The 27,516-nt window shown below is 48.3% G+C and overlaps 2 protein-coding genes across 13 annotated transcripts in view; one reads left to right on the top strand and one right to left on the bottom strand.

Annotated features, from left to right (window-relative positions):
- MAGI3 (membrane associated guanylate kinase, WW and PDZ domain containing 3) overlaps nucleotides 1-13,215 on the top strand; it is a 72,826-nt gene extending 59,611 nt beyond the window's left edge. For 3 of the 4 annotated variants that reach the window (XM_074850066.1, XM_074850067.1, XM_074850068.1), the window contains 6 exons: nucleotides 915-1,100; nucleotides 4,463-4,565; nucleotides 4,661-4,793; nucleotides 5,271-5,414; nucleotides 7,422-7,560; nucleotides 9,703-13,215. In XM_074850066.1, the coding sequence (XP_074706167.1) occupies nucleotides 915-1,100; nucleotides 4,463-4,565; nucleotides 4,661-4,793; nucleotides 5,271-5,414; nucleotides 7,422-7,560; nucleotides 9,703-10,802 (1,805 nt within the window). In that variant the 3' untranslated portion in view covers nucleotides 10,803-13,215. Of the gene's footprint in view, nucleotides 1-914; nucleotides 1,101-4,462; nucleotides 4,566-4,660; nucleotides 4,794-5,270; nucleotides 5,415-7,421; nucleotides 7,561-9,153; nucleotides 9,244-9,702 lie in introns of all 4 variants that reach the window. The other variant, XM_074850069.1, reaches the window with a different exon arrangement.
- LOC141934544 (protein PHTF1-like) overlaps nucleotides 13,038-27,516 on the bottom strand; it is a 28,469-nt gene continuing 13,990 nt past the window's right edge. Inside the window, exons 1-18 of one of the 9 annotated variants that reach the window (XM_074850074.1) lie at nucleotides 22,920-23,064; nucleotides 22,796-22,852; nucleotides 22,637-22,706; nucleotides 22,066-22,224; nucleotides 21,672-21,831; nucleotides 20,786-20,905; nucleotides 19,807-19,966; nucleotides 18,649-18,819; nucleotides 18,490-18,567; nucleotides 17,616-17,825; nucleotides 17,094-17,222; nucleotides 16,430-16,702; nucleotides 15,984-16,115; nucleotides 15,754-15,840; nucleotides 15,346-15,501; nucleotides 14,947-15,042; nucleotides 14,298-14,423; nucleotides 13,038-14,021 (exon numbers count right to left, since the gene is read on the bottom strand). In XM_074850074.1, coding sequence (XP_074706175.1) covers nucleotides 14,001-14,021; nucleotides 14,298-14,423; nucleotides 14,947-15,042; nucleotides 15,346-15,501; nucleotides 15,754-15,840; nucleotides 15,984-16,115; nucleotides 16,430-16,702; nucleotides 17,094-17,222; nucleotides 17,616-17,825; nucleotides 18,490-18,567; nucleotides 18,649-18,819; nucleotides 19,807-19,966; nucleotides 20,786-20,905; nucleotides 21,672-21,831; nucleotides 22,066-22,224; nucleotides 22,637-22,706; nucleotides 22,796-22,852; nucleotides 22,920-22,964 — 2,250 coding nt within the window. In that variant the 5' untranslated portion in view covers nucleotides 22,965-23,064 and the 3' untranslated portion in view covers nucleotides 13,038-14,000. Of the gene's footprint in view, nucleotides 14,022-14,297; nucleotides 14,424-14,946; nucleotides 15,043-15,345; nucleotides 15,502-15,753; nucleotides 15,841-15,983; nucleotides 16,116-16,429; nucleotides 16,703-17,093; nucleotides 17,223-17,615; nucleotides 17,826-18,489; nucleotides 18,820-19,806; nucleotides 19,967-20,785; nucleotides 20,906-21,671; nucleotides 21,832-22,065; nucleotides 22,225-22,636; nucleotides 22,707-22,795; nucleotides 22,853-22,919; nucleotides 23,065-23,211; nucleotides 27,259-27,516 lie in introns of those variants that run through there. The other 8 variants (XM_074850071.1, XM_074850077.1, XM_074850073.1 and 5 more) reach the window with 8 other exon arrangements.

The raw sequence follows: 27,516 nt of genomic DNA on the forward strand, positions 1-27,516 counted from the left end.
CCCTAAAACAAGCTCTGCCCCAGCGCAGCGCGGCTGTGTCCTGTGGGAGAGGCGCCGGAGGGGCGTGGGGCGTCCCTCCCTCCTCGTGCCTTTTGGTTCCGCTCGTTCCTGCATCTGGGTTCACCTCCGGGAAAGCAGAAGCCGTCTTTTTTCCTTCTGCTTCTCGTAAAATTCCCTCTTCTCCCTGTTTTGTCTTTTCTGGCCCCATTGCTTTGGCCTCCAGAGGAGTCTGTACCCAGAGCAGAGTGGCACTACAGAGTGAACGGAGGCCAAGCCGGGAGAGCTGGCTAAAACCCAGGACGGCCTTTACAGGTGCGAGTTCCTGTCGGAGAGCAGGAGCAGGGCGCGGGTCTGTGCGGGGCTGCTGTAGCGCACCATGCTGTGCTGAGGGTCGCTGCCGAGGTGCTCGCCAGGCTAGGTCGGTCTCTGGCAGGAGAAGTTCAATTCCCTTTTGAAGTGTATTTAAGGCTTAATTTTTGGTTGCAAGGAGGAAGAGTTAACCTGTGCATCCAGATTTCTAACGACTGTGTTAAGCTGGTTGTCTGTCACTGTCTCTGAGTCCGCGCAGTGCTCCAGGGTTTGGGTGTGAAATGAAAAGCAATAAGTTACGGGAGGGAAACCTGCTTCAGAGTGCTCCTGGGACATGGGGTCTTGCTCATCCCTTTGCAGAGGTGACCCATTTCCTTCTCCCGTTCTCCTTTAGGCACAACACCTTGTACGTGACGAGGCTGTGCTGTCGGGCCGGCATTTCCGTTCACCCCGAGTGAAACATTCTCCAGGCTTTTCTTGTACCAGCAGTGCTGCCCTTCAGGGCAGGAGTGGGCTCTGGGATGACTCTGGCAGTTCTGGGTCTGGGTGATGCTTATCTGACATGAACATTAATCATGTTGCTGTGCCTGTTCTTGATCTCCTAGTGATTCCTCACAAGATCGGGCGAGTTATAGATGGGAGCCCGGCTGACCAGTGCGGGAAGCTGAAAGTGGGAGACCGCATCTCGGCGGTGAACGGTCAGTCCATCGTGGAGCTCTCGCACGACAGCATCGTGCAGCTGATCAAGGACGCGGGCAACGTGGTGACTCTGACTGTCGTGGCTGAGGAAGGTGAGGAGCACGCGTGGCTGTGGCCAGTGGGTGGCTCTGCCGGAGTCTGATGTTTGTCACTTCTGAAGATAATTCACATAAAGTGCAGAGTATTAAGATGTTTGGAAATTAAAGGAAAGAGAGTGAAGCTCATGTGTTTGCTCCGGAAGAGCTGAAGGCAGGCGGGGCAGAGAGCGCTGCCAAGATGGTTATACTGGGAAGTAAGATGCAAGCATTAACACCACGAGGCAGGGTAAGAGAAATTCCCATGGTTTCTCACATGAGACACACACTGCTGCTCCCATGGAAACGTGTCCTGTCCAGACCTCGTGCTCCTCAGCCAAGGAGAAGTGACCTCTCCTGGGGCAGCTGCAGCAGCCGCGGGACGACGCTCAGGGAGGAAATCTTCTCGCCCCCGATGGTGCCTGTCCCCGCTGCTGCGGTCGCTGCCAGGAGCTTTGTTCCCGACGAGGCAGGAGCTCCCGGGGCGGCTCTGCCAGGCAGAGCGACGGTGCCCTGCAGCTGCAGGGACACCCAGATCCCCCCGTTTAGGCACTCTGAGGTTTTCCTTCCTGCCATGCTAAAACACACAAACTGCCTAATGCTGCTTCCCTGGGGTACAGCAGAAAGCTCCTGTAGTTCTGTCTGCCAGAACAGCCCTTTGAAAAACAGTCCCAGCCCACCGTGACAGCCTTGCCCAGGGCTTTCCCCCAGAGCCTCCCAGGCTGCCAGCAGATTCTTCACAGGCCACTGCCGTGTCACCTGAGCAGCCCAGGCAGTGTCTGTGACTGCAAAGTCCCATCTTTAGAGACCATATTTCTAACGCAGGCTCCCGTGCAACGCTGCACTCACTGTGGGATTGTCTCTACACAAACAGTTCACTATAAATATGTAAAATCCAATCATTTGAAGAGAAAAGCTGTTTTCCAACCCTGCTTACCACTGCATTTTTCTGGATTGCTGCTTGTGGGTTTAATTAAACTTGCTATTGTCATTTTGCCAGAAAGTTGGCTTTCTTCACCTTTTAAATAATAAATACCTGAAGCCAGAGTGTGTTATTCGCATGATGATTCTCTAATTACACATTCATTGCAAATATTTAACATGCTATCTCAGCCTGTAATATGGAATTTCAAAGACTTAATTTTCCTTTTTGTTAATGCTTGAAGCAGAGAGACTTCTATAAATTGTTATTTTTCTATTAAGACTTTAATTTTTATCAAATCTAATTCATTTCAGTTTGAAGGGACACACCTCAAAGCAGTTGCTCAGGGCAATGTTTATAATGCAACTGAAGTGAGTTGGTTGCATTAAGTCTGTTTCTCTGGGGCTCTTAGTCACCTTTGTTTTAAACTAAGCTTTCTGACTATAATGTTTTTGTCCCTTATTTATCCATATCCTTACCTGGACTCTGTGTAAGAACTTTTTGCACTTCCTCAATGCCAAAATGTAGAGATAAAACAAGAACCTGAGGAGAATCAACAAAGAGAGCGGGGAAAAAAGTCAGTAGCAGGTGGTAAAACTCGACTGAAGAGACCAGTCAGAAAAAATGTGTGGCTTAGAGGAGCTGGAGTTGGCGTGTTTCAGATGTAAAGAATTCTGTGACAGTGAAGGAGAGAGAGAAGCAGAACCTGTTCCACTGAAATGCAAATATATTGCCACTTTAAAATTCTTCTTGATTTGGCTGGAGAAATACAGTTTAGCTCCTGGCATAACCCCCTGCAGCAGAGTGGGTGTGAACTGGGGCTTCAGGCGTTTCCCCGCTGGGTTGCTGCACGGAGGTGGTTCACGAGACAGTGGTTAACGCGAGGAAGATGCCGGATGCGGCTCGTAAGAGAAAAATGCCTGTTCTGCCAGAAGGTGTTCAGCATCGCAGAGCACAGACCCTAACAGAGTTTGCTGTTCCACAGTGCATCAGCTTCAGTGCTGTCCTCTGAGGCTGGCACAGAAAACGCTGCCTGTACCCCTTCCCTCTCCCTCCCAGCTTTCGCAGATGGGTGATCTTTGCTTTTCATACGAATAAACGAATTCTACTTCATGTGCCAGAAGACATTCTTTAACATTTTTCACAAAAGCAGGAGCCTGTCAGCTTTTGTCATGTATTAGCTGGAAACACAAGAGAGCAGGCTGAAAAGAGGACTAGAGAATTTGTACAAACAGATGGCATTTTTCTTGCCTGTGCTTCTAAATTAAAACTCTGAGTGTAAACCAGGAGTAAAAGTTGACATTTTGTCTCTAGAGAAAAACCTCTTGAAGGCAAGTTATAGTAATAACACCAAGCAGCCCTGTGAAGGACTTGGGAGGTCTCGTGTACCTCAGAAATTCAGTCTAATAACATGCTTTATGTTTTCCTTCCCTTCAGATGCGTGAGCGCTTTGTGTATTTTACTGGGGTTTGTTTGTTCCTAACTGAGAAACGCAGTAATGTGATGCACCTCACAGAGGACTGGAACATCTCTTGTTTTGGTGCTTGAGATTTTTTTTTTAACCCTTATAAGGAAAAGGAGTTTATTAGTTTATAATTCAGCATGTAAGTTCATCTTGGGCCACTACTTGCCATTCCAGGCTCTAGCTAAGAGGCAGCTTTCTGCATAGACTGCAGTTCGTTACTCTTAAGTGACAGACATTTTGTGTCCTGAAACATTTTTCATAAATGCATTGGATTTATTGCAACGTGCACAATCACTGTATTTTGTGTGGAAGGGAGAATAATCCTGAGCTATCTTAAAATATTTTATTAAATGTCACTCTGCTTTAATTTCTGCTTAACCTGTCAGTGAACGAGTCCTCCAGCGTGGCTGTGGGACCAGTTCCTGACCTTCCCTAGAACTGGCCGGCAGCGAACGCTCCCTTGTGCCCTGAGTTGACAGTTCCCCTCCATCGTTAGGGCCTTCACCTCTGAGTCCTCACTGCCCCTGCAGATCCCCCTTCTCTTACCTTTAAAAAGGGATATGTTCTCAAGTGGGTGTTATTCTTCATCTCTTACAAAACTTGATTATATTGGATATCCAGACCGATGTCATGGACCTGACCAGCCCTAATCCCTTCTGGTCTTTATCAACTTGCAGTGTGAAAACCCTTCTGCTTTTGTCTGCTTCTGTTAAAATTGTGTCGTTTCTCTGAGGAAAAGCAGTGTAGATAAGAACAAAGTTCCTAGTAATTTATTCCGTGGAACCAACAAACTGCCCTCGAGTTCCTGGTTTATGGTGTTAGACCTTGGAAAATCCTCTTCCCCTCGTGCCTGCAGCGGCTGGCTCAGCCCGAGGCGCTGCGGCCGCGCTGCTCAGCAACACGCTGGTGCTCACCGCAGCCTCAGGCTGAGACTGCCCGGCTCTATACCCGGGATGTTCTCTCTGACTGTTGATTTTTCTCTGAATTTATTAGAACACCGCGGTCCTCCGTCAGGAACAAACTCTGCCAGGCAGAGTCCAGCTCCGCAGCACCGGCCGCTGGGATCAGCACAGCTCAACCCTTCCGGCACAGACAGGTACAGAGCTTTGGGGTGTGGAGAACGGCCGGAGAAGCTTGAGCAGAGGGGTTGTAATGCAGAGGTAACGCCCACGTCCTTTCACCTCTGTGTAGGGGAGCTACGGAAGGCGAAGCTGGAAAAGAAGTTTCAAACAGTTACAGGCTTTCCTGGCCCGAGCACAAGCACCTGGCACAGTCCGATGCTGGCGTTGCTTCGGTTATTGGCGGCCGTCACTCCCAGGCACAGGTAACCCTCCCAAAAATACTGGTCTGTCAGGATGCTACTGGGGCATTGCCACTGAGATGCAAAACCAGAACTATAAACATTTTCTTGTCAGAAGAGTTGTGTATAAGAATGCACTAAAGTGTTTCACAGAATGTTTTTGCTAATGTTTTAAATTTGATTATCTCCTTGGCATAGTCGAGTAATCATTAAAATTATAAACAACAGAGAAAATGCTTGCAACGGGGCTACTACAGACCCTTTGGCAAAGTTAAAGAAACTTCATATATATCTAAAACTTAGAAGGAAAAATGTTGTGTCTGTTTAGATTGAGAATGAAACCCTTACACCTAATCGTACATGAGTTGTGTTGAATTCAGCCTAAATCACGGCTTGCATGCTTCTCAAAATACAGAAATGTGTGAAGCATTTTTCCAGAAAAACAAATGTTTAAATCTGCCTACAAGTCCTCATCTTTTTTCTCTCTGACTTCCCACGCAGAATCCTGGCTGTTTCCCAGTTGAGTTGGAAAGGGGCCCTCGAGGGTTTGGATTCAGCCTTCGAGGAGGAAAGGAATACAACATGGGCTTATTCATCCTTCGACTCGCTGAAGACGGGCCAGCTGTCAAAGATGGGAGAGTGCATGTGAGTTTGTCTTCTCTAATCAGTCTGTTGAGCCAGTTGGCCTTTTGACACATTAATTTACCCACAGTGGCAGCAAACTTTGTTCCTCCCCGAGCGCGTGGTCGCAGCGGGCAGCGCCGACACAGCTGCGCTGAGGCGGGTGCTGCGGGATGTGGGAGTGGCTCCAGCCGTCCCCCGACCTGCCCGTCGGGCCCGAGTTACCTGCGTGTCCCGGGTGTGAGCAGCAGCTACTCGCGATGCTTTAGGAGCTCAGACAAGAAATTGCCCAGTGGAGCAGAAAGCTGAAAGGAGAATCACTGCCCGAGGCAGAGAACTTGTGAGGAGTTTGTGTGTTGCTGCTCTGTGCAGTTTGAAGGTACAAACCTGACTGGTTATTGTGTTAATTCTTACGTTGGTGTAAGGAGTTCACTTTCAAGTGTTGTAGTAAAAGCAAAATACATGGGTACAACAGCAAAGAGCGATGGTACAGGAGCATCTGTGGCTGCTGCCCAGAGCTGAGCTTTTGGAGGCTGGAGCGGGACCTGAGCTGGCGCCAGGGAGGTGCCGTCCCAGGCACAGTCCTGGTGCTTCGCTGCACGTAGGGCCCCCGGCACAGGGCTCTGCCCCCCCCCCCCTCCCTGGCACAGGGCTCTGCCCCCCTCCCCTGGCACAGGGCTGACACAGATACTTGCTGGGGCTGCTGTGGGGCTTAACTGGATGTGAAGTTGCAAGTATTGATAACTTCTATGATCCTAATTCTTTACAATAATTCCCTTTTTTCCCCGGATGCTTGAGGGGGTATGTGAGTGTAGTGTTTAGTGCTGATATTTCTCTTGTATTGCTCCTTCAAGTGGTGTTGCGCCAAGCTCCAAGGCCTCACTGTCAGGGCAAAAGCACCCAAAAGGTTCCCAGGTGACTGTGCCGGGGCAGGGCTTGCTGGGGTGTTGCCAGAAGTGCTCCAGCCCCCACACACCGACTTCCACTCGGAGCACGAGGCCTCAGCACCCGGGTAAAGCTCCTGCCACCACTTGGCACCCGCCGTGCCGGGACGTGCGTGTGGTGGGTGGTCGTGTCCCCCGGGGCTGCGGGCGCTGCGCCGAGTGTCCCCAGCAGCCCAGGGTGCAGAGGGGCTGCGCTCGCCCGGCCTGACGTTACTGACAGTTTTGCTGTCGCTCGGTCTCTCCCTCAGCTGAAGATGGTGTCATTTTCTGGCTGCACTTTAAAACAGTGCAGAGGAATTTCTCAGCCCGTTAATGGCAGCTGAGCATGATGGGAGGCACGTCCTGTCCTGCCCATGAGCAACCAGCCAGTGACCTCCTTTGGCAGAGCCAGTTTATTTAACAGAGCCCAGTCAGTCTCTTTAATCTGCTCATTTTATGCGCTAGTGACATCCCTTGGCTGATCCATGTACTGCGAAACAGGTTTCTGGACCCTTTTTGCCTTTCCAACCCCTTCCAGCAGCCTGCACGGGCAGTCTGAGCTGCGATTACCTGCCCCGTGCCTCTCCACGGTGCTAACTGGCCTCAGAGACCTTAGTACTGGTAACTGCGTCGTGGTGATCTCTCCTACCTGGAATAAAAACTCCTTCCCTGCCGTAAAACCTGCTGTGCCGGGATGGCGTTCAGCTCTGTGTCGCTGTGGTACCCGTCAGTCTGACTTCAGGCAGGCACGTGGTGCCAGGTTTGACGTGGTTCATCCGTAAGCTCCTTCCACGGTGACCCAGAATGAAAATGCATCCGAGCACGTGGCGGTATCTGTGCTGTCACTTGTAGGAGAACGGAAGGTGTGTCTAACGGGATCTTCTGCTGAGCTGGCTGAGCAGGAGAGCTGCAGGCAGAGCTCTGAGCCGCCAGTGCCTGGCACCGGGTTGATCAGCAGCCGTGGGACGGCGTTGCTGTTGCTGAGGGGATTTTAGCGTGAGAGGAAAAATAGAAGCATCTGCCTCTGTTTTGTTTCTTCCTAAACTAAAAATTAGTTTATGGTGTCAGAGATTCACAAAGACTAACCTGGTTGCTATTTTCTCATCAGGTTGGTGACCAAATTGTTGAAATTAACGGAGAACCCACCCAAGGAATCACTCACACACGAGCCATTGAGCTGATTCAGGCCGGAGGGAATAAAGTTCTGCTGCTGCTGAGACCAGGGACTGGCTTGATACCAGATCACAGTAGGTCATCTCCAGCTTCGTTGGGAGGGTCCGAGGCAGTGGAGTGAGGAGACTTGGGTGCTTGTTCACTGAAATAGTCAGCAGTTCCCTTTGTGATAGCTGTGTGGGTGTTCGTATGTATTTTAAAATACAAGGAATATTTTTGGTAGAATTAACACGTGACAAGTACCCAGGAATATTACACAGTGTGGAATTACTGGAATAATTGTAGTAAGTTTCTCAGCTCTGTCCAAGCTAATCGAGTTTTCCTATACAAATGTGATAATTAATACTGATTGCATTTTAATTTAAATTAAAATTCTCTATGATACAGTACTCAGTTCAAAATGCCCATATTGTTAAGAATATTATTTCTGTACAGATTTACTTCACTGGTTTTAGCTTTCTAAACTGTGGAATGTTTTGTTTTTCAAAGTCAAAACTTCAGAAAGCAGGGAGAGACAGCTTTGCTCTCAGAATGGGTTCTGTTTAAAGGTGTGACTTCTGCATCTGCAACAGGAAAGCACAACTTTGTAGGCAAAAAAAAAAGGGACAGAAAAGCAAATGTGTGCAGGAGCTCTGAGTTCAGCTGCAGAGCCCAGAACTGAGGATGTCGAGTCTGACTTAGGAAATGCTCCAAACTACAGATCAGAGAGACCTGTGGCTGTGGCGGTGCTTTAAGGCAGAGAACCACTTTCTCTCTGAGTGCACGTTTTAGTCTTTTAACCCTTGATGCTGACACCAGGATTCTGATGGTAAACGTCTTAAACTGTGGGGCCACTTTTCCTGATGAAGAGCTTTTCGGTAATATTGACCAGCTGTGAGTTTATCCTTTGAAAATTTTAAAACGCACAGTTTGAACTCCCAAATAGTTCGTTGTGTTCAGTCATTTACAGGCAGCAACTGGCATCCACTCAAGGGCTAAAATCTGCTCAGAACTTCCTCCGTCTCTTTCCTCCAGAGAACTAGAAGATGGCCCTTAACATTTTAGCTGCTCCAACCTGCACAGCACAGCAGAATCGGAGCATTAGTGCATGGCACGGGAAGAGCCCGTCTGTGAGCTGCGGGGTCTGTTCTGTGCCATCGTGCTCGATTCCTGGCTGGCTGGGTTTGTGTCTCACACTGAATTACTCGGTCGTTAGGGGCGAACGTTGGATACAGTCCTGCTTGTGTCCTGAGGAGCTGCTGCTGAGGTTCTCTTTAAAAGCAGCGTCTGTGAGCGAGAAGAGAGGGAGGCAGAGTGAGGGCACCTCGGGCTCTCCCGACTAACGCCCTTTCAGCGGTGATACGTGGTGTTTCTCCTGCACCACGAGGGCTGGGTGGTAGTTCTCTGGAATTACTCCTGGCCCTCTTGTTCACAGAAACCTCCTCAGTCTGAGGTAGAAACACAGAATCATAGAAAAGTCTGAAGGAACCTCGGGAACCCGTCCGGTCCAGCCCTCTGTCCAAGGTGGGGCCTGAGATTAGGTTCAGCACCTCAGCTCAGATCAGCTGTGGAGAGGGGAAGGGTTTTGTTGCCTCTTGTCTTGCTGTTAATCGTACATTTCTGATTGAAATCTTGCTTGCTCTGTGATTTTGGTATGTAGTTCTGGGCTTTTTCTCTTCCTCCTTCAGGTTTGGCTCCTTCCAGTCTGTGTCCCTACGTGAAACCTGAGCAACATTAAGGGCTTTCAGTGCTTTTCTTGGTTTTTCCTTAAAGACTTGGTAAATCTGCATGTCTTGTGTTTCATCTCTTCCTGTTATTAAAATGCAAAGCTATGAATAACCTCAACTTTTCACTATTTTCAGTTTTCTTTAGTGTAACAGTTTCAGTTCATTTGGTTTTCTTATATTAAACAATGTAGGTCAGGGACTCTCTGTTCTGCTGCGTAGGCTCTAAAGCTGGGCTGGTACAAGACCGTGTCAGTCCCGCAGAGATCGCGCCAGCGTTGTAAGCACGAGTGTTTTCCCAAATCACATCCTTACGGTCGTTGTAGGTTGTAGAACAATGCGATACAGAAAACTGACTAAATAAGATTTTGGGAGTATGCCACTACGTAATGTTTTTTTAAACTGAAGATTTCATATAACATCCTGGAACCTCAGTAGTATGCCTGTTCCTAAAATATTTAGTGATTAGGTTTTTTTAGTCATTTAGTCAAATCTCTCACTGTTCACTTCCAGGTGATTGGGATAGTTCTAATCCATCTTCGTCAAATGTAATATATGAAGAACAGTCACCATTATCTTCATCTTCACATTCTGCTTCCCCACCTGAAGTGTGTTATTTACCAGTACCAGGAGAAGCTTTACCGAGAGTTCAGCTGTCTGAGAAACTGGAACAAGCAAAGAACACTGTGCCTGACAAGATAAGCACTTTAACTGAAAACCAGTTTGAGAAGAAGCTTCACTCTTCTCCCCAGAGAACAAAGAACAGATGGGAATGTCCCTCCAGCCCAGGGTTTGAAATCACAAAAGGTAGTTTGGAATTAGGGACCAGAAGAGACAGATCTGCGAGTCCAGAGATGTTAGTGGCTGCTGAGGGACACCCGCACATGGGATTCCACAGCCCCGGAAAGGGGGATCCAGAAAAAACCTACGGCAATCTCTTACATAAATCTGACCGTTCCAGAAAGAGCGAGAGTAAACCCACAGAAATGGGGATGAACAATAGTAACAAAAAAGAGTATTCCAGTGGAAATCGAGGAAGGTCTGCCAGTCCCCAGAAGCATCTCGGTAAGCAAGGAAACGTAGAGGCAGTAGGCAGGTTACAAGAATATCCAGATAGAACAGCCGGTGGTGATAAGACGACTGTTGAGCAGTTGAAAGGTGGAAATGGTAAAACAGGAGTCGCCAGGAAAGACACGAAGCAGAAAATTTCTGGAAAGACGGAAGGGCGGCCTCCAGAGCGACAGCAGGCGGCATGTGATGAGAATAATCTTCCGTTTGGTGACTCGAGGAGAAACACATCTGAAGATGAAAAAATAAAGAAATCAAATTCTGGAGAGCCAAGTTCCATCAGATTCAAAGCTTCCAGTCTTTCCAATATTCCTCTGCTTTCCATGGAGAAACAAAGGTGGCTGGAAACACAGGAGACTGTTGCGCTGAACAGACAACGCGGGGAGAGACACGTGGAGCTGCCCGATGAAACCAAAGATGATGGAATTTCCAAATCTGAGAACAGTTCTCCAGTCAAGAAAACACCGATAACTCCTGGACCTTGGAGGGTACCAAGCGCATGTAAAGTCACCCAAACAGCAGGTGTGGCTGAAAAACGGGTTTGACTGACACTTTTTTTTAGAACATGTTTTAATCAAGTTTCTAATAATGGTCATTTAAAAGCTTTGTTTCTTTTCACAAAGTTGTCATTTTTCTCAGAAACTGCTTAGAGGGTGGAAAGTATTTGAATTGTTCTTAAGTTATCTAAGCTGCATGAAGGACTCTTGGATTGCTCAAATGAAACTCTTCGTAAGCTGCTGTCCCCTTGTCCCGTGGAAGGCGGTGTTCTGCTGCTCCCGACGTTGCACTGCTACGGCTTGCTCTGATAGTATTGTGAGTTTCTGAACAAAATTATTTAATGCCTGTATTGCCAATGTGATCATGACTCACTTCTCGTTCTTGTGCCAAGTTATCTGCTGTATCCAGTCAATCGGATCCTTCTCATCTGTACCCCGCTCACAGACGAGGCAAGGTTTTTGTTCAAAATGGGTGTTTTCTCAAGAGCATGTTGCATGTTTACATAAGGAAATACATGTTCTTACTGGTTCAGTAAGAAGATGGGCGAGTTGGTTCTGTCAATTCTAGGGCAGCAAATGAGCCACTGCTGCTGTTCAGTTGAGGGTTTTTTTCTTAAATTTTTATACCTAATACAAAATCATGTAGATAATTATATTTAACATAATGTTTTGTAATTTTGCTTTTTATGAACACAGCAAAATTGCTTTATTTTCTTGATTTGCAAGGAATGCTGACAGCAACTGTTTGCAAACATCTGAAAAGAGCAAACTCCGGGTTCTGTTCAATAACGTCGTTCCTTTGGTTTCCCTCGTGGCACTGTGGCACCCTTGGCAGAGCAGAGGCAGGGGGTGCACAGCTGTTCTCAGCCTGCCTGCGGGGGCTGAGGTCCCATCTCATTATTTAAAGTGAGTTAGGAACTGGGGTTTTTTCCCTCTGTAGAGACAATTGACCTTTAGGACAGAACCAGCTGCCGTAGTGGCTTCTTAACTGAAGTTCTTGCCTGTGTATAGTAGAAGTTTCCCATATTTCACTTTGAACGTGTGATCTGTTCTAGGAGCGCTACATCAGATGATGTACAGGGTACATGAGACTTAAGATCTATTGTTTGGGCTAGAATATGTGTTTTTAAAAAAGGAATGTTACCACCAGAACCTACTGACACATCAGTCCTACAGCTGTTAAGAACAGCGACTGCCTAAGTTGAAGGGTTTTATTTTAATCATAGTTTTAGTGGTGATTTCCTGGCGTTAGGTTTTCAATGACTCCAAAAACGTGGTAAAAGGAGCCCATTGGTCCAGTTTGCAGGAGGAGGAGGTGTAAAGGGTCAAACTTTACTTACCTTAAAATCCAAACTAATGCGATTTGCTATTTGAAAGTGACTTTTGGCTTTGGCCCATTTAATGTTTTAAAGCTTAATGAAGCACAGTGAGTCAGTTCTGAGTTGAATTCTTCAGAAGTAGAGATGAATACTCAAACAGCTTTTTAAACAAAGACTTTGAAAATTAAATAGGCTTTAAAGCAGATCTGAACTGTGCTCTGCTGCTTGACATGGGATGATCCATTGAGATTTGCTGTGTAGCATCACACGTACAAATACTCCCCGGTGTGGAGTATGACTGTGAAAATATTTAATACTTTGAAGTAGCCTGTGTAGATATTATCTGTGTATTCTTACCGAGATTCTGTTTTATGTTGAGTGTCGGCGGTTGCCCTGACCACTGAGTACAGATTCAGACGTTTAATACAAAGATAAATTAGCACCACTGAAATCACTGCCCTGTCATCAACTACCCCCACACTTTTTTCTCTGTTAATGTGACCTGATTTAGTGTCTTACCTGTGTGTGATTTCTCCTTCCATAGAACTCATCTCTGTACTTACTGTCCCAGACGACTTAGCAATGTGGCCTTGGAATGCCGAGCAACGTATGGATGTACTGGGTGTAAATGTTTATATACTGTACAGCACCTTTATACATACTTCTGAGGTTCTGACTAGAGAGACCTGTAAATCGCTCATTATTTTTTATATAGATATTAAAAAGAAACTCCAGTTCATGGCCTGTTGGTTCTGCACTGTATAAAATAGATTCTTTGTTGACTTTCAGTGGTGTGATACTTCAAACAGCTAAATCTGTGACCCGGGTTTTGCCCACAAACATAATACCCTTCTGGAAACCAGTTTATTACTGTAGCTTATTACTGGAAGTTTCCTTGACCCCTGTTCAGATAACAAGTGTTCAGCAAAGGTGGTATGAAAATCATCGAGTCATGTAGAAACAGTTGTCAATGATGAAATACTTGTACTGTAGGTTTATTTGTATATTTTGATATATAAAATTGTCATCTCCTTTTACAACTTACAACTTTTCCTTGTACAGAAAATAGCTGTAAACAATTTACTACCAAAAATTCTTATTCCATCTCACCCCTCTGTGAAAGAATGAAGCTATGAAAAGTTCCTCAGTTTTTGGTTCTTTCATTACTAGGGAACAGCAGGTACTGAAGCAGAAGGTAAGTGTAACAGGCGTCTCAGAAACAAAATGTTTTTCTCCTCTGCCTTTTCTAAACACGAAGGTGCTGCTGGGTGAGGACTTTGCCCTGTGTCTTCACTGAGCGGGCTCCTTTCTCCATGCCCCAGGTGAGGCAGGACCACGGTGCCCTGGGGCTGAGCCCAGGCTCAGCTTAACTGAGGAGTTCCAGGAACAAAGAGCTGAGAGGAGCTTTCCCTGGGGGTTGTGGGTGAGGTTGTTCTCATGTACCTGCTGCTCTTGGATACGGTTCATCGTTTATTTGCAGCTGTGCCATCCCCTGGGGGGCAGAACCCTCCTGGGCAGCTGCTGCCTGTCAGGGCGAAGAGGCAAAGCCTGGGCCTTGCAGCTCCGAGGGGAACAAACCCCCGTCAGCGCCTTCGTGAAGCACCGGCAGGATCCCAACTCGCAGAACGGCGGCAGCGGTGCCGCTGTGCCCCCGCGGGGCTCTCGCCCGGTGTCCGCTCCTGCTCTTCCCAGTGCCAGCTGCTGGTACCTGGCCCGGTGATTGGGTTTGCTGCATGCAGGCCCTTAGACCAGTTTATTCTGTACGTTGTAGAACAGTGAGGCAGAGGGAGAGCTGATACACACTGAGAATCTGTTTAAAAAATCATAATTACAGATTTCCACAGCTGGAGAGCACCTCTGCGTTTTGCCGGGGCTAGCGGTGATCTCTGCTCTGGCGGGGAGGGCCGAGGGCTGACGCTCGGTCAGTTCACGGTTTGATTTTCCATAACTGAAAAGAGATCCTGAGCGTGAGGGCAGGGCCGAGAGCCGCCAGCCGAAAGCTTCAGCTGCGGCTGGGACCCTGCACCTGTGCCATGGAAGGGCGAGGTCAGGCCTGTCCTTCCTCCCCAGCCTGGCTCAGGGCCATGGAGATTCGTTCTCCAAGTTACCGGGTGGGAGGAGCCCGATTCAAACCCACAACCTTCCCGCCCGGGGGCAGGAATCTGGCTGAGGTGCCCCTGCCAAGGTGGCTGCTGGCGGTTTGTGGGGGAGTTGTGACACTTACTCGGATGTTGAATCCTAGAAGATCACTTATAACGCCCGAGACAGCAGAGAGGATGACAACACGGGTTATGTTGTAGATCAGTGGATTCATGGTCAGCCCGTACAGCCGGAACGGAGTGTCCAGTTCCTGCAGTGAGGGGGAAACCAAATTCCATTAGTGCTCATCGATACCAGAAGCGATTAACGCCCCGGCTTGGCTCCCCCTGCGCTGCCTCCGCCCCCTCCCCCAGGTGTGTGTACAGGAATCCCCACCGTTTCAGGCTGCCCAGCCCAGAGATGTTTCCTAACAACCAGCTGGGCTGAGTCCAGAGGTCTCCTCTGCAGAGCAGCAGCTGCAGCATCTGCCTGGACCCATTCATGGGAGCTGGAGACTCTGCTCCCTCTTGTCCAAACCCCTGCTCTGCTGCTGGCAATGAGCTGTGTTCGTGCCCACCTCCCCTCTCACATCTAAATCGTAGGGAGCTGCTGCTCCTCAAATGTTTAATTAACCACACCACCCTTGTACTGCTTGATCTTAGGCCGTGGCTGTAGAAGCACAGAAAAACCCCCGTTGTGAGGCCGGACCCACCCCCTCGGGAGATGAGACAGGGCAGGAGCAGAAATGTGGCACACAGGCCCCCCCCGGCCATCCCTGCCCAGGAGCAGCTCACCTTCAGCAGCTTTGTCGATAGTTTCAAAACATTGTTCACTAGCGACAGCTGTTCCTTCTTGTTTGGCTTCTTCTCCATCTTTAGGTACAAGTTTATCTGTGACAGGGGTGTTACAGACCAGGCGTTAACGTTCCAGCACTGGCCCCCAACACATTTCTGACTGACATGGTAACACGTGTTAACCCAGAGACACAAATAATCTAGAATTTTAGAATTTGAATCTGTCCAGATGTTTAACAGCTTGTCCCTTGCCAGTGTTCTACTGCCTCCCATCCAGCACAAGGGTTGATTTCTAAATCTAAAAATTTGATTCCAGTATTTTTTAAGCTGTTTTGAAATGCAATAGTTACATCCAAACAAGCCCCAAAGCCAAAGGGAGAACAAGCGAAATGGAGATACCTGCTCGGTGAGCAAGATTGAGATATTACTGTATTTCTTGTTGGTTTCGGAGCCCAAAGATGCCAGACGTAGTAAAAAGAGAAGTAGTGCTGCCTCCCAGATCAGGAACTCCCAGTTGTAAGCTGCATTCAGAAATGTTTTGTGACCCTTAAGAACCTGTATTGGAAGCAGAAAAGCGGCACCATTGGGCACAAGTGAGGTGGGAGAAGTGTGGGGGAGCACCACCCTCACCCCCTGCTCTGAACAGCTCCACCATCACCAACTAAACAGCACAAAGCTCTTAAGAACTGCAACCGCCTCCGTGAACAGCTGCAGTTCCAGCACTTTGTAGGTTGGCAAAGGAAAAGCCTTCAGTAATTGGGGGGTTTTCCCTACTTTTTTTAAAAAAGCAGAAAGTGAGAATCTCACCTGGGCGCAGCATATAAAAGCAATTGAAAGAGCCAGTAAAAAGATGGACGATACGACCACGTCCACGGAGCGCTGGGGGCCTCGGCGCTGCAGAAACAGAGTCAGGTCTGAGGGCACAGGGGGGGCCCCCACAAACGGCCGTAACCGCCCCGCGGCGAGCAGGGCTGGCCAGTCACACACAGGTACCGGGTACCCCCGCGGTGATTGTCACAGCCCCCAGCAGAACTCACCTTCAGGTAGGAACGAAGGGACAACCAGATCTTAATGTTTTCTACCTTCTTGAGTCTAAAGTGAGGGATTTCGTATTTCCTGGCTTTCCGAGCAGATGTGATGTGGCTGAAAAGCTTGGCGAACAAAAACCTCTGCACATTAAAAACAAAAACAACAATTAATCTAAAAGAGGAGAGATCGTTTGGGCTTGATTAGTGGCAACACAGGGAAGGTCGTTGGCCCAGGGGGGACAGGCAAGGGGGGACCCTGGAGCACGACCTCGGGGTAAGGATGGATGGGTTAGGGCGCAGGACAAGCCGTGGGGCTGCAGCTGAAGCAGCATCAACAGCCACTCCGGCAACACCTGAGGGTGTCAGGAGGTTGTGACAGGTGCAGGGGAGCCCCGGCAGCACCCCCAGAGCACCCGCCCTGCTGCAGGGAAAGGCCACAGGACGCCTAAACCCACCTGTTTGTATGTTCTCTCTGCAACACACATCATGAAGAAAAACATCCAGGTGAGGCAAAGTCTTTCAAGGAAGTTGATCGTGGACAAAACCACGACGGGGGCACTAGCAGGTGCTCCACAAAAGATGTGCAGAAGCTCCATGAGGGAAAGGGAGCAGAGCTGCTCCAGGTGGTCTGTGCGGAAGAGCCTGTAGAGGAAGGGCAGGAACGCTAATCCAAGGGTGATGATGTTTCCCAGCATCTGATAGCCCGCTCCTTGCTGGTAGGCATTAACCTGGCAAGCAGGAACAAAACCAGGGTGATTACCTGGGTTTGGTAACAAGGAAGAGGCGAGCGGGCGTGGCAGCGTTAGCTCAGTCCAGCCCTCAGCTCCCCTTCCCTTCAGAGCACAGAGTCTGAAACAATTCCACCCATTTCAGCCCAAAACCAACAACAGTCAGTCAATAAAACCACCACCTTCAGCACACTGCAGAGACACAGCCAACAATAATCAGCACCCGGTCTTCAACAGGACCTCCTAAAGCTTGGTTTACGGAATTTTTAAGGAAAAACATTTGGGACAACTCTACTTGCAGTTTGTATTTGCATGTGTAAGTACTCTCAGGTTTTTCGGGGGCTGTTTTCTAAGCGCTGGGAGAGGCTGCAGTGCCTTGCAGCCCTCTTACCCTGCTCATGATGATCCCGCTGATCTCCAGCACAGACATGTCGACCTTCTTACAGTCGTTCCCTTCCCAGATCAGGGCACTCACTTTTGCAGACGCTGGACTCGTATTCTGCAGCCAAAACAAATGGTTCTGTAAAAGAGAAAAGAATGCAAAAGCTGTATAATCTGTTTCTGTCCCGCTATTAAATAATCCTTTTTCCTAGAAAGTATTTAGATTGAGAGGGGGATTCCAAATTTGTCTTTGGGTGAAAGACTTTGGTTTGGATCAGCAGTGGCCCAGACGCTGCAGGCGGGGAGGAGGGAGCTGATCCCTGATGCTGCTGGATCCCTCACGAGGAATCAGCGCAACTGGCAGAACAGGCTCCCCCAGCACTGGGCTGCTCACAGACACCAGCAGCTTCAGACGTGTCCTGCGTAACAGCTGGGCAGACGGGGGAAGAGAGACACCTGCAATGGGGGGAGAGGCGGGGGGAGGTGGGGATCTCTCACAGCATTCTCAGCTACCGGACACAAATGAACCAACCTGCTGGAAAACATCCTCCTTCAGGTCCCGCCGGCCGCCTCGCACCGTCGTCTCCTCGCTGTCGCTGGTGCAGGACGAGCGGCACTCGGGCCCGTGGAGCAGATCATCCCAGAGCATGTCCTCGGTCTCCGAGTCGTGGCGAGTGCTCTCCGAGTCCCTCCGGGTGACGCTGCAGCTCCGGGACCCCACGCTCAGGCAGGACCTCGAGTCCTGGGAAGAGCAAAACTCCCAGAGCGCAGCCCCGCACCCCTCTGCAGAACCCCCTTCCCCCAGCTCCCGGCCCACCCCCCACCGGGTAACGCTGGGGCGGTTCTGCCACCGGCATCTGGGCACGGGAACTCACCCCCCGCATCGGGTCCCACCTCCAGTCCCAACTTGGCAAAATAAAAATTGACTTAGTCATTCTAATACAAAAGTTCTTTGGCTTTTGTGTAATCTCTTTTAAGATTTCATTTATATTTTGTATTTATTTATAGATTTTTATAATTCGATACTTATATCTTATTTCTATTTTATTTTCAGGTGGGGAGTGGCAGGGGGGAGGATAAAGTAATGAAGTGAATGAGTATATATCACAGAATAGATTTATATTTTTCATTTACGATCAGAATTTATTGGCATAAAAGCTACAATACAGTGCTGCCTCCCAAACCACCAGAGCAGCTGCAGCAATTCAACACGAGCAATTAGAGGCAGCTTAGACCACACTACACTGCCAAGAGAGTGTTTGGTTTGGTTTTGTTAAACAAAGTAGAATTTGCACAGTTGTGAACAAAGGTTGGAAAGCTGCAGGGAGGGACCACACCTCATACCTGAGGGCAGCGACCATGGCCTGCCCCGCGGGGGAGGGTGTCCCTGCCACTTGTGACCGTACCTGACTATACAACGTGGATTCCAGTTCAGATTCCACGACACTGTCAGAGTCTCTGGCACCTTTCAGGGCTTGCTTGACCTGCCAAAACCAAAGGAAAACCAGCTCAACGTCCACAGCAAAGCGCTGTGGTGGAAAGTGGCATAAATTGAACACGAGTACCTGCGAGACAGCCTGGTTCAGAGAAACAAGAGGCCTCTTCTTCTTCTCTTCGTAGCTGTTGTCACTGGAAGCCCCTTCCACGTTCTGGCGTAACAAGACCCTTTGTGCTGTCACTTCGGCCTCCTCCTCGCTCGACAGCTCCTCCGAGACGCCTCTGTGGGCGCCGTCACCCTACGGCAGCAGGAGGGTGAGACACGGCCCGGGAGGGGCCAGCCCGGCCCGCGCCAAGCTCAAACCAGCAACCGCTCGTCCCGTGCAAGATTTCCCCACAAATGCAGAAACAGAGTCCAACGTGGCGTCACAGAGACGTCGCAGATGTCAACTCGTCACCCCCCCCCCTTGCCACAGAAGCAACGAGAGGGAATGTTGGGTGGGTGGAGCTGGGTTTGGGGCAAGGGCGGGAAGAGGCGGCGGCAGCAGCTCTTGGCTGCGTCCTACCAGCAACCTTAAGCCCAGCAGAAGCTATCCACGAGCTGGTGGCTGGCAGACCAGGAACACAGAACAGTGAGGTGTTCCCTCCACCCCGCTCTGCCCCTCCCCAGACGCCTACAGAGGAGTTGGGACACACGGAGCCGCGGGGACTCCAAGGGAAGTTCTTCACGTGGGAGTTCACACCTTCCCAGCCCAGAGGCGCCTCCAAAGGAACTGCACAAAGCTTCGTGTTTGAGTGACTTCGACAGAGGCCACGATGCTTCAGCTCTGTCCTCTCTCCCCAAGGGATGTTTCAGGCTTCAATTCCCACGTTCCCCCGAGGGGATATTGTGGGGAACTGTTTGCAAGGCAAATTGTTTTACAGAACTGCTGTTGAAAGTCGCTAGATTATTTATTTTTAATCATTATCAGCAGTCTTCCTTAACTAGACATCTTGTGACCAGCAGTCTCTACAGCTGAAAGAGCACGTTGGTACAACAGCCGCTCTCCCAGGCCGGCTGTGCCTGACACACCCGACCGCTCTAACAGACCAGACGATGCCGACAGCGAAGCACCAGCCCCGTGTCAGCTGCTCGGTCGAGAAGTTAAAAGGGTGGTTTGGTTTCCCACATGCAAGCAAGGACCAGTAGGAGGGAGAATCTTCTATTAGATCAAACCAACAACCTTTTGGGCACATACAGAACACACTGAAATTTGCAACTTCAGATGGATCTTTCCTGCCAGTACCTGATGGCTCTTTTCCCCATCGGAAAGTTTATTTTTCTCTTTGAAGTGCAGCAGCCTGTATTCAGACCTGGCGGGTCGGTGTTTAACACCATTATTCACAGCATTCACACCATTTTCTGTCTCAGTCCCTTTCTCAGCTACCAACTTTACTCTTCTAATCCTGTGAGAGAAAATGCAATTAAATGCTTTTATGTCAGGGAAAAACTCTTTGAGGGGAACATCATGGTCTCTCTCACTTGCCACACAGGTACAACATTAAGCAACGCCCCCACGGGGACACACAATTGTCTTCTGCTGACAGGCTCTTTGTGTCCTGGTTCTGCTGAAGGGACGTATCTGCTCACTCTCACTGGACGGTTCGTTTGTAACTCTAACAGTATCTTAAAACTTCTAAACCCAGAGGAAAATTTTTCCTATTATTTTGAAAAAAATAAGTAAGAGCAATTCAGAAGACAAAAAGTCCTCATGCACAGAAAGGACCTGTCAGTTGAAAACTCATCAAGAAACTCACCTGAGAAAGCAGTAGAAGACAATGATATATTATCCCAAAATCTATCCTCCTTTTCCTCGAGTTACTTTTAGAAAAAAGGTGGTAAAGTGAGATGACTATCCAAGCAACTTAAACTAAAGGCACAATTGCTTCTGGACATCAGGTAAAACAGCAATATAATCTGAGCATACACACTGAAGAGAGGCCACTTGTCTGATAAATGAAAATAAGCTCCATCACTTTCTGCAACTCACCTAACGCTGGGTTTTAGCCACAGTGAGAGACACAGCGGGATCTCCTACTACGGACACGCTGAAAACTCACGAGGAGTCAGCCTGCTACAACACCAACAGTGCTTTTGGTCCAAAAGAAACTCGTTAGCAGACTTTGGGGACGTCAGTGACAGTATACATTCTGTCTTCATCTTCCAGATACCAAATTGTTCACAGTGTCAGTACAAATACAACAAACCCAGTGAAGATCACATACCTCCTTTGGAAAAGCATACTAAATAAATTAAGAATGGATGCAGATTCAGACTGCTCTTCTTTACTGTTTTTGTCAGGAGACCAACTGTTCCCATCGACACCCACAGATTTGCGTAACTTCCTGATTTTTAAAAAAAGGAGAATTAAATTTGCTTAGCAAGCGACTTTTAGGCCTTTCTTAAAAGATCTGAATCAGATTTGAACAGCTTTTTAGATGCAATTTTTCTTAAGTCATGCAGACAGAATGCTTATTTCCAAATAAAATAAAATTTATTTGGATTAACAGAAACTGTGCATATACCCACAGGACATCAGTGTATCCCTAGTAAAGGATTCAAACAGACAAAATCTGGGCCAAATCTCTGCTGCGGGAATCTAACAGAGGCGAACCTCTACCCACATCCGTCATCCTGTGTTCAAGTGTATCCTAACAGTGCTCAAACGGAGTGGGACACCTAACAGTCAAAACAGTAAAACCGGCGTAACAACGCACAAACCCCCCGCACTGAACCCCCACTGCCACCATCTCCCTGTCCTCAACACCCACCCGCCACTCCCGCAGGACACCAGACTGGTCTGAAAAACCTTGGAGATGCCTTTCTGTGCAGAACAGCCTCCCCTCCCCGCCACAAAAAGCGGCCGTGTTAAACAGCCACGTTAGGGAGAGAAGGGCCCGACCAACAGCTAAGCCAGACCTACCTGACCAGGCCTGGTAAACCTGCAGCATTTGTCTTGGTTATGAGAAGATTACACGCAAGACAGAAAACACTCATTTTCACCTTTACGGTTAAATAACATATTTACACAAAAATAGAAGAGAAGGTATTTACCCGTTAACTTCTACCACCAGCAATCCTCCCCGCGCTCTGAACCCGTTCCCCGCTCACCTCCTCCGCCGGCCGAGCCCGTTGCTGCCCGAGGGTCTGTTGATCTGGGTGGACACTATCTGACAGTGAACGGTTCCCATCAGCAACATAAGGCACATCGGTCCCATGACTTCGCTCGCATTCACAACAGGCATCATGAAATACAACACAACTGCTATGACTGGAAAGGAGAAAGCGGTATCAAATGCAAAAATTAACAGCACAGCCCAGTTCTGTCTGAACTATTTACTTTTACTCTGTTTTATCGTTTCTGCAAATGCTAGTGCCACACATCTTGAAATCTGCATTAAGCAGGTTTCAGACAGGATCCTTGTGCTTTGGATCACGGGCTACAAAATGATGTCCCATTCCTTGCGGAAAAAGGATTGTGCCACAGACTGCTGCCACCTCTCACCTTGCATAACGTAGAGCACCAGGAGCCACATAAAAATACGCTGGGAAGTAACCTGTATCCACCACTGGCTGAATAATGGAAAAAATACAACTCTCACAATTCCTTTCCGAGTGAGCGACGTCCAGGGAATTTCAGGCTTGGCTTTGGCAAATGTAGAGCCTTAGAATTAAAGGAAAAACAAACAAGTCATCAACCGTGAATTACAAGAATTTCCTTACAACTTCCTCTTCGGCCGAGGCCAAACCCTGCCACAACGCTGCAGCTGAGGGGGGTGACAGTGGCCCAACCCCAGGCTGTCCGACCCACAGAGCTCCCACGGGCGGGTCTAAAGCCACCCCTCAGTTATCTCCGCGCCGCCTGCCGGCCCTGCCCAGCCCCAGCTCTGCTCTCACCCAACACTTGGCACCGCTCTTGCGGACCCACCCCAACTCCTCCTGCCTCTGCTCTCAGGCTGTCAACGCTCCTTTCGCACCGATGCTGGCGAGCCCCGAGGTCGGGGTTCAGCGCCGCTCCGCGCCGCGGCTGGCACCGTCCCCGCGCGGAGCCAGCGCCTCCCTCACGGCGCCCTCACCTCTGATCAGATCCACGTCGATCAGGTCAGGCTGGATGTGACCCTTCTTCTTCGGCTTGGTTTTGAAGCCCTGCGAAGCCGAAAACAAAGGCCTGTTGGCGGCGAGGGGAGCCGAGCCCGGGCCGCGAGGGCGGCGGGAGCGGCAGCCGCCGCCGTTACCTTCATCTCGGTCTGCTCGATGGATTTCTCCCATATCTGCTGGTCGTAGGCCCCGATCTGGAAGGAGAGGAGGTGGCTGAGGGCACGGCCGGGCCCGCGCCCGCCCGCGCCGCGCCCCACTCACCTTCTTCTGGTACCAGGAAATGGCATCCCTGTCGCGAGAGGCCATGGGGCGCGGGGCGCTGCGGGCGGGGCGCGGGGCGCTGCGGGCGGGGCGCTGCGGGGGCCCCGGCCCGGCCCTGCCCCGCCACCGGCACCGGCACCGGCCCGGCCGCTGTTACCCTGGAGACCGCCGCCCGCCCGGCGCTCGACTGCCTGCGCCTGCGCCCCCGCCCCGCCCAGGCAGCACCAGGAGAGCGCCGAGCGCGGCCCCGCCCCGGCCGCGGCTCCAGAGCGGAAATAAGCAGCCAGGCAGGTAAAGGACAAAATCAGACTTTGTTTATTAAAAAAATACTTTACAGGAAAAAATTCTATGCATTCCGCTGGACTATTTTACAAAGAAATAGCTTAACAGTTTGACACTCGTGTACAGTCAGCTACTGACAGAAATGCACTGCGTTAGAGTATTCACACAGAGGCCCACGCCGCACTGCTCCTCGGAAAACCTCTTGGAAACACTTGCTAATGTCAATAAATATACTAAGGCCGCACAAAGCAAACAGTCTTCCAGGCAATTGTACATGTCCTCTGTAGGCAGAGACCTTAGATAAATTAAAACCACAGAAAAAAATCGTAGCTGCCAATCAAAATCAAATTAAATCACAAAAACAGCAATACAGAAGTCTCTTTACATGTTGTACAAAGAAATCGGAAGCGTACGTATTTCTCTAACACTCAGAGCGCCCCGCAGACACCTCCTGGGCCCCTGGGCCGTCGCTGGGATCCCCCAGCACCAGCACGTGCCGGGGGGGCTCTCGGGGGCAGAGGGGCCGCTGCAGCGGAGCAGAACCAAGCCTCCCCCTCTTCTCGCACCCCTTCAGCAAGTACAGAGCTGCCAACACTTCACACTTCTCGGAAACTACAATTCCAGAGTTTATTACTCAGACCTGACAACGGCAGGCCACGCCAGATTAAGGACTCGAGCTCACGCCTGTGGGAAAAGCTCTGACAATCACCCTCGTCCAGGGGAACTAAAGTGTAACGCGCAGGAAAACTGACAGAGCACAGCTGAGAGCCCTTTTTCTGTATACCTGTGAAAAATGTTGGTTATAAATCCCCTGAGAACACTTCGCTGAGTGTCCCACCTTCCTGGAAGAGAACGTGTCAAGTACCTGCACAGAATGACTTGCAGCGTGTCTGAAGGAGAGAGGAAACTGAAGCTGACTGATATTTCACCTTTAAACTGCATTTTGCTCACCCACTTCTAGCACAACCGAGCCACTCACCTTTATCCCCAGTGACATTTTCAGTCAACAGCACTTTATTTAAAATAGAAGCCTGAGCCCCGTATCTCGAAGCTGATCGCTCCTTAGACGGACCGCGTGGTTAAAGCGCATCAAAGCTGATATTTAGGTAATCGATTTTTATAAAGTTTGCTCCTCTCTCCCTCAATCTTCCAAGCACGCTAGAACAGCACACCAGCAACATTCAAGTCATTTGAAGATACGTTTCTGTATTTAAATCTGACATTAGATACTAAGTTAGTAACTGAACGGAACATAGAGAGAACATGATACTATTGGTCATGTCCCTCCACCCAAAGAGATAAGTCAGAGCATTTTCCGGGTATTTCAGGCTGTAGTCACAGATTTCACTAAAGCTTCAGTTTCAAAAGCAACATGAGCCACTCTGGCCTTCTTCCTCTACCCATCTGAAAACACGCTATTAGAATTTACGGAGGGCTTCCAAACCGATTCCCTCCTCATTCTATTCCAACTTCCACTACGAAACAGACAAGCTGGCGTACGGGGGCTCTCGATCTGTTCGTTCTGCCTTTGCAGTTGTGTTTGCAGACTCACTGTAGCATCTGCAGATGTGTCAATTCCTGAGTGATTGCACGCAGTGCCGGCTGTCAAGGAACGGCCACCTTACCGATGTACCTCTACTGACACGACCAAAGAATAGCACATGTGAGAAGTGAAATGGGCACTTGGAAGACTAGCAGACTTCGTAAAAAGGAAAGAACACCCTCGGGTAATACGATCTTTGAATGTGAAGGATGAACTGAAACCACTATTGCCTGTGAGGAATTTTACTTTGCACAACCCTTAAAGCTATGAAATTCCTCTCAACATAAGAAGTGGAAAAAACCCACCAGAGAACAGACGGCTCATTTCTGAACAGTCTGGGTCATCTAGAATTTCTGCTAAGATTAAATTACACCCCTGCATGAATCACATTACTTTTCATCATAAAAGCTTTCCATTCTAACACCTTATTTACACAGATTACTAAACAAGTCACTACCACTTCAATCTGTAAATTAGTTTTAAATTGAAATATTTCCTAGTCCTCATTTTTGTACCGAAGACAATACATACATACACATAAGGAGTAATACAGGTTCTAACTAATCACTGCAGTATCTTCTGAGGATTATTTTTCTATCAGTTTAAAATAGTGACCTCTACACTGAGGTGCTAATATGTATATAAAAGCCTACACAAACAATATTGCACAAAGTAAGATTTATAATAGAGTAACATATTTTAGAGACCCTTATAAAGAGAAGAGTAATAATTGATATTAAAAAGATGCATCCAGAACTAACACAGCATCTTTGCTTTTGTCTAGTCTAACATAGTGTTTCAAATCTTTCCTACCCCAGTGAGGATTAGAACAAATAAAGTTATCTGGAGACAGCTTAAGTTGCACCAAAACCCAACTTGTACTCTAAATGTGGGGAGGGGGGGAGGGAGAGGGAGAAAGGGACAGGACTTTTCCTTTTGATGACTGGAAAGGGCAGTAATAAATGGGGTGAAAGTCAAATACAGATTACACGTTAACATCCAGAAATATTGAAATATTATTTAAAAACTGTTGATAGCTGACACTCCACACATGTAGCACGTGCCACTGATTTTTCCACAGTACCTGGGCACCCAGAAGCTACACATGGAAAAAGCAGTCCAATGCCATAACACTTTTTCTTGTGAAACAGTAACACAGAACTCCCCAGGATGGGGACGGCCTCGCTGTGTACGTCAGTTACCAACTCCATGCTACTCTACCAAGTGCATCAGTACAAGGGGAAGTGTGGTTCCGTCGGACACGTTACGACCTGATCAAAACAAGCTGCCAAGTTGGTTAGTATTTTAAAGCCTTAAAGTGCTCAAAGATAGCAGTTTCCTCCACAAGACTACCAATAGGTTCTCTAATTTTGACACTAGTATTAATCATGTTCAGGGAAAATGTATTTTGGAAGCAAAACCCTCACACCAAACGACATAAGCAGTGCTATGAAAGTGTTAGGTCAGTAAGTCATTGCATTTCAACAGGATCAGACACTTCAGTTAATTTTACAGATCACCTTTGTAGGAACTGTAAGAAATAGAGATCAGTTTTTATAGCTTGTATATAAACCAACGTGTCAAGAACAGACATACCAAAAATTTCACAAATCATCAAAAGTGCTGTGCTTTTTTTTTTAAGCAAATAAAATGCGCTGGGAAAGTCACTTTGCAAGTCTTCTACAAAAGCGTCACTTTCTGGTGAAGATTAGAGATAAAGCAAAAAGTAGGGAAATAACACTGACCGATGTAGTTCAATCATTTTATGCTCCTGGAGGAATTTCATTCTGACTTTGAGGAGATACTCAATATCTCTTTACTTAAACAGAAAGAAGTGGTAGACCACTGTTACAGGTTGTACTAAGGGGTTAAAATACAACTTGAATTTTGCATAATCTGTGTAAAAAAGATATGCTTGACATTTTGGAATGTCACCTTTCTTTATAGAATTATAGGCAAGATTTCTCCAATAAAACATAAGCCAGTTATAAAACTATAACTTCACATCAAAATTTTAAAAAGTTGTTAAAAAAATGTTTGATTATATACATATCACACAGAAGAGCCTGCATGATCCTGCGGATTGTGTTGCTGATCAGACTCTGTTTTAAAACCTGGAAGGGGCTGGGCCTCCTGATCTGGTTGCACAAGTCCTGATATTGAAGAAACAGAGGAGGGGAGCACCCCTGTTGTAAGCTGCATTTCTATACCTGGTTCTTCAGACTCTATTTTTACACTCACACACGGGGGTTCACCTTCTGACTCTGTCTTTCCAGGAACATTACTGTTCAAGCTTGAATTGCTTTCTGCATTTGGAGAAGTCTCCCCCACAGGGTGATACTGTTTAAGTCTTATGTGCCAGGCTAAGCTGCAGACTGCTGACACTGTTTTGAACTGATGAATGACATTTCTAGGGATGAAGTAGATGTCATTGTCACACAACTGAATTCTAGCATAGCGAATGCCTTCCCGTCTCATTTGGTTTAGTTTGGCTTCATCCACCCATTGAACACACTGAGAGAAGGAAAGATGGGAGAGTTAGTGGTGTACTCTGTTTAAACATTTCAGTATCCATCTATTTTCAACGTACTTCATGTCTAAATCAGAATGTTTCTGTTTAACAGGTAAAACTTCAAATTTAAATGAGAATTGGACTACTTAAATGTAATTGCTCTAATGCACACATCTTAGGAGAGGACAATGAACAGCTGAGAGCACTCTGCAGTTATCGCTGAAAACAGCGGGTTCGACACGAGGCCGCACTGTTTTGGC

Source organism: Strix aluco, chromosome 25, assembly GCF_031877795.1.
Source record: "Strix aluco isolate bStrAlu1 chromosome 25, bStrAlu1.hap1, whole genome shotgun sequence".
NCBI classification, from domain to species: Eukaryota; Metazoa; Chordata; class Aves; order Strigiformes; family Strigidae; genus Strix; species Strix aluco.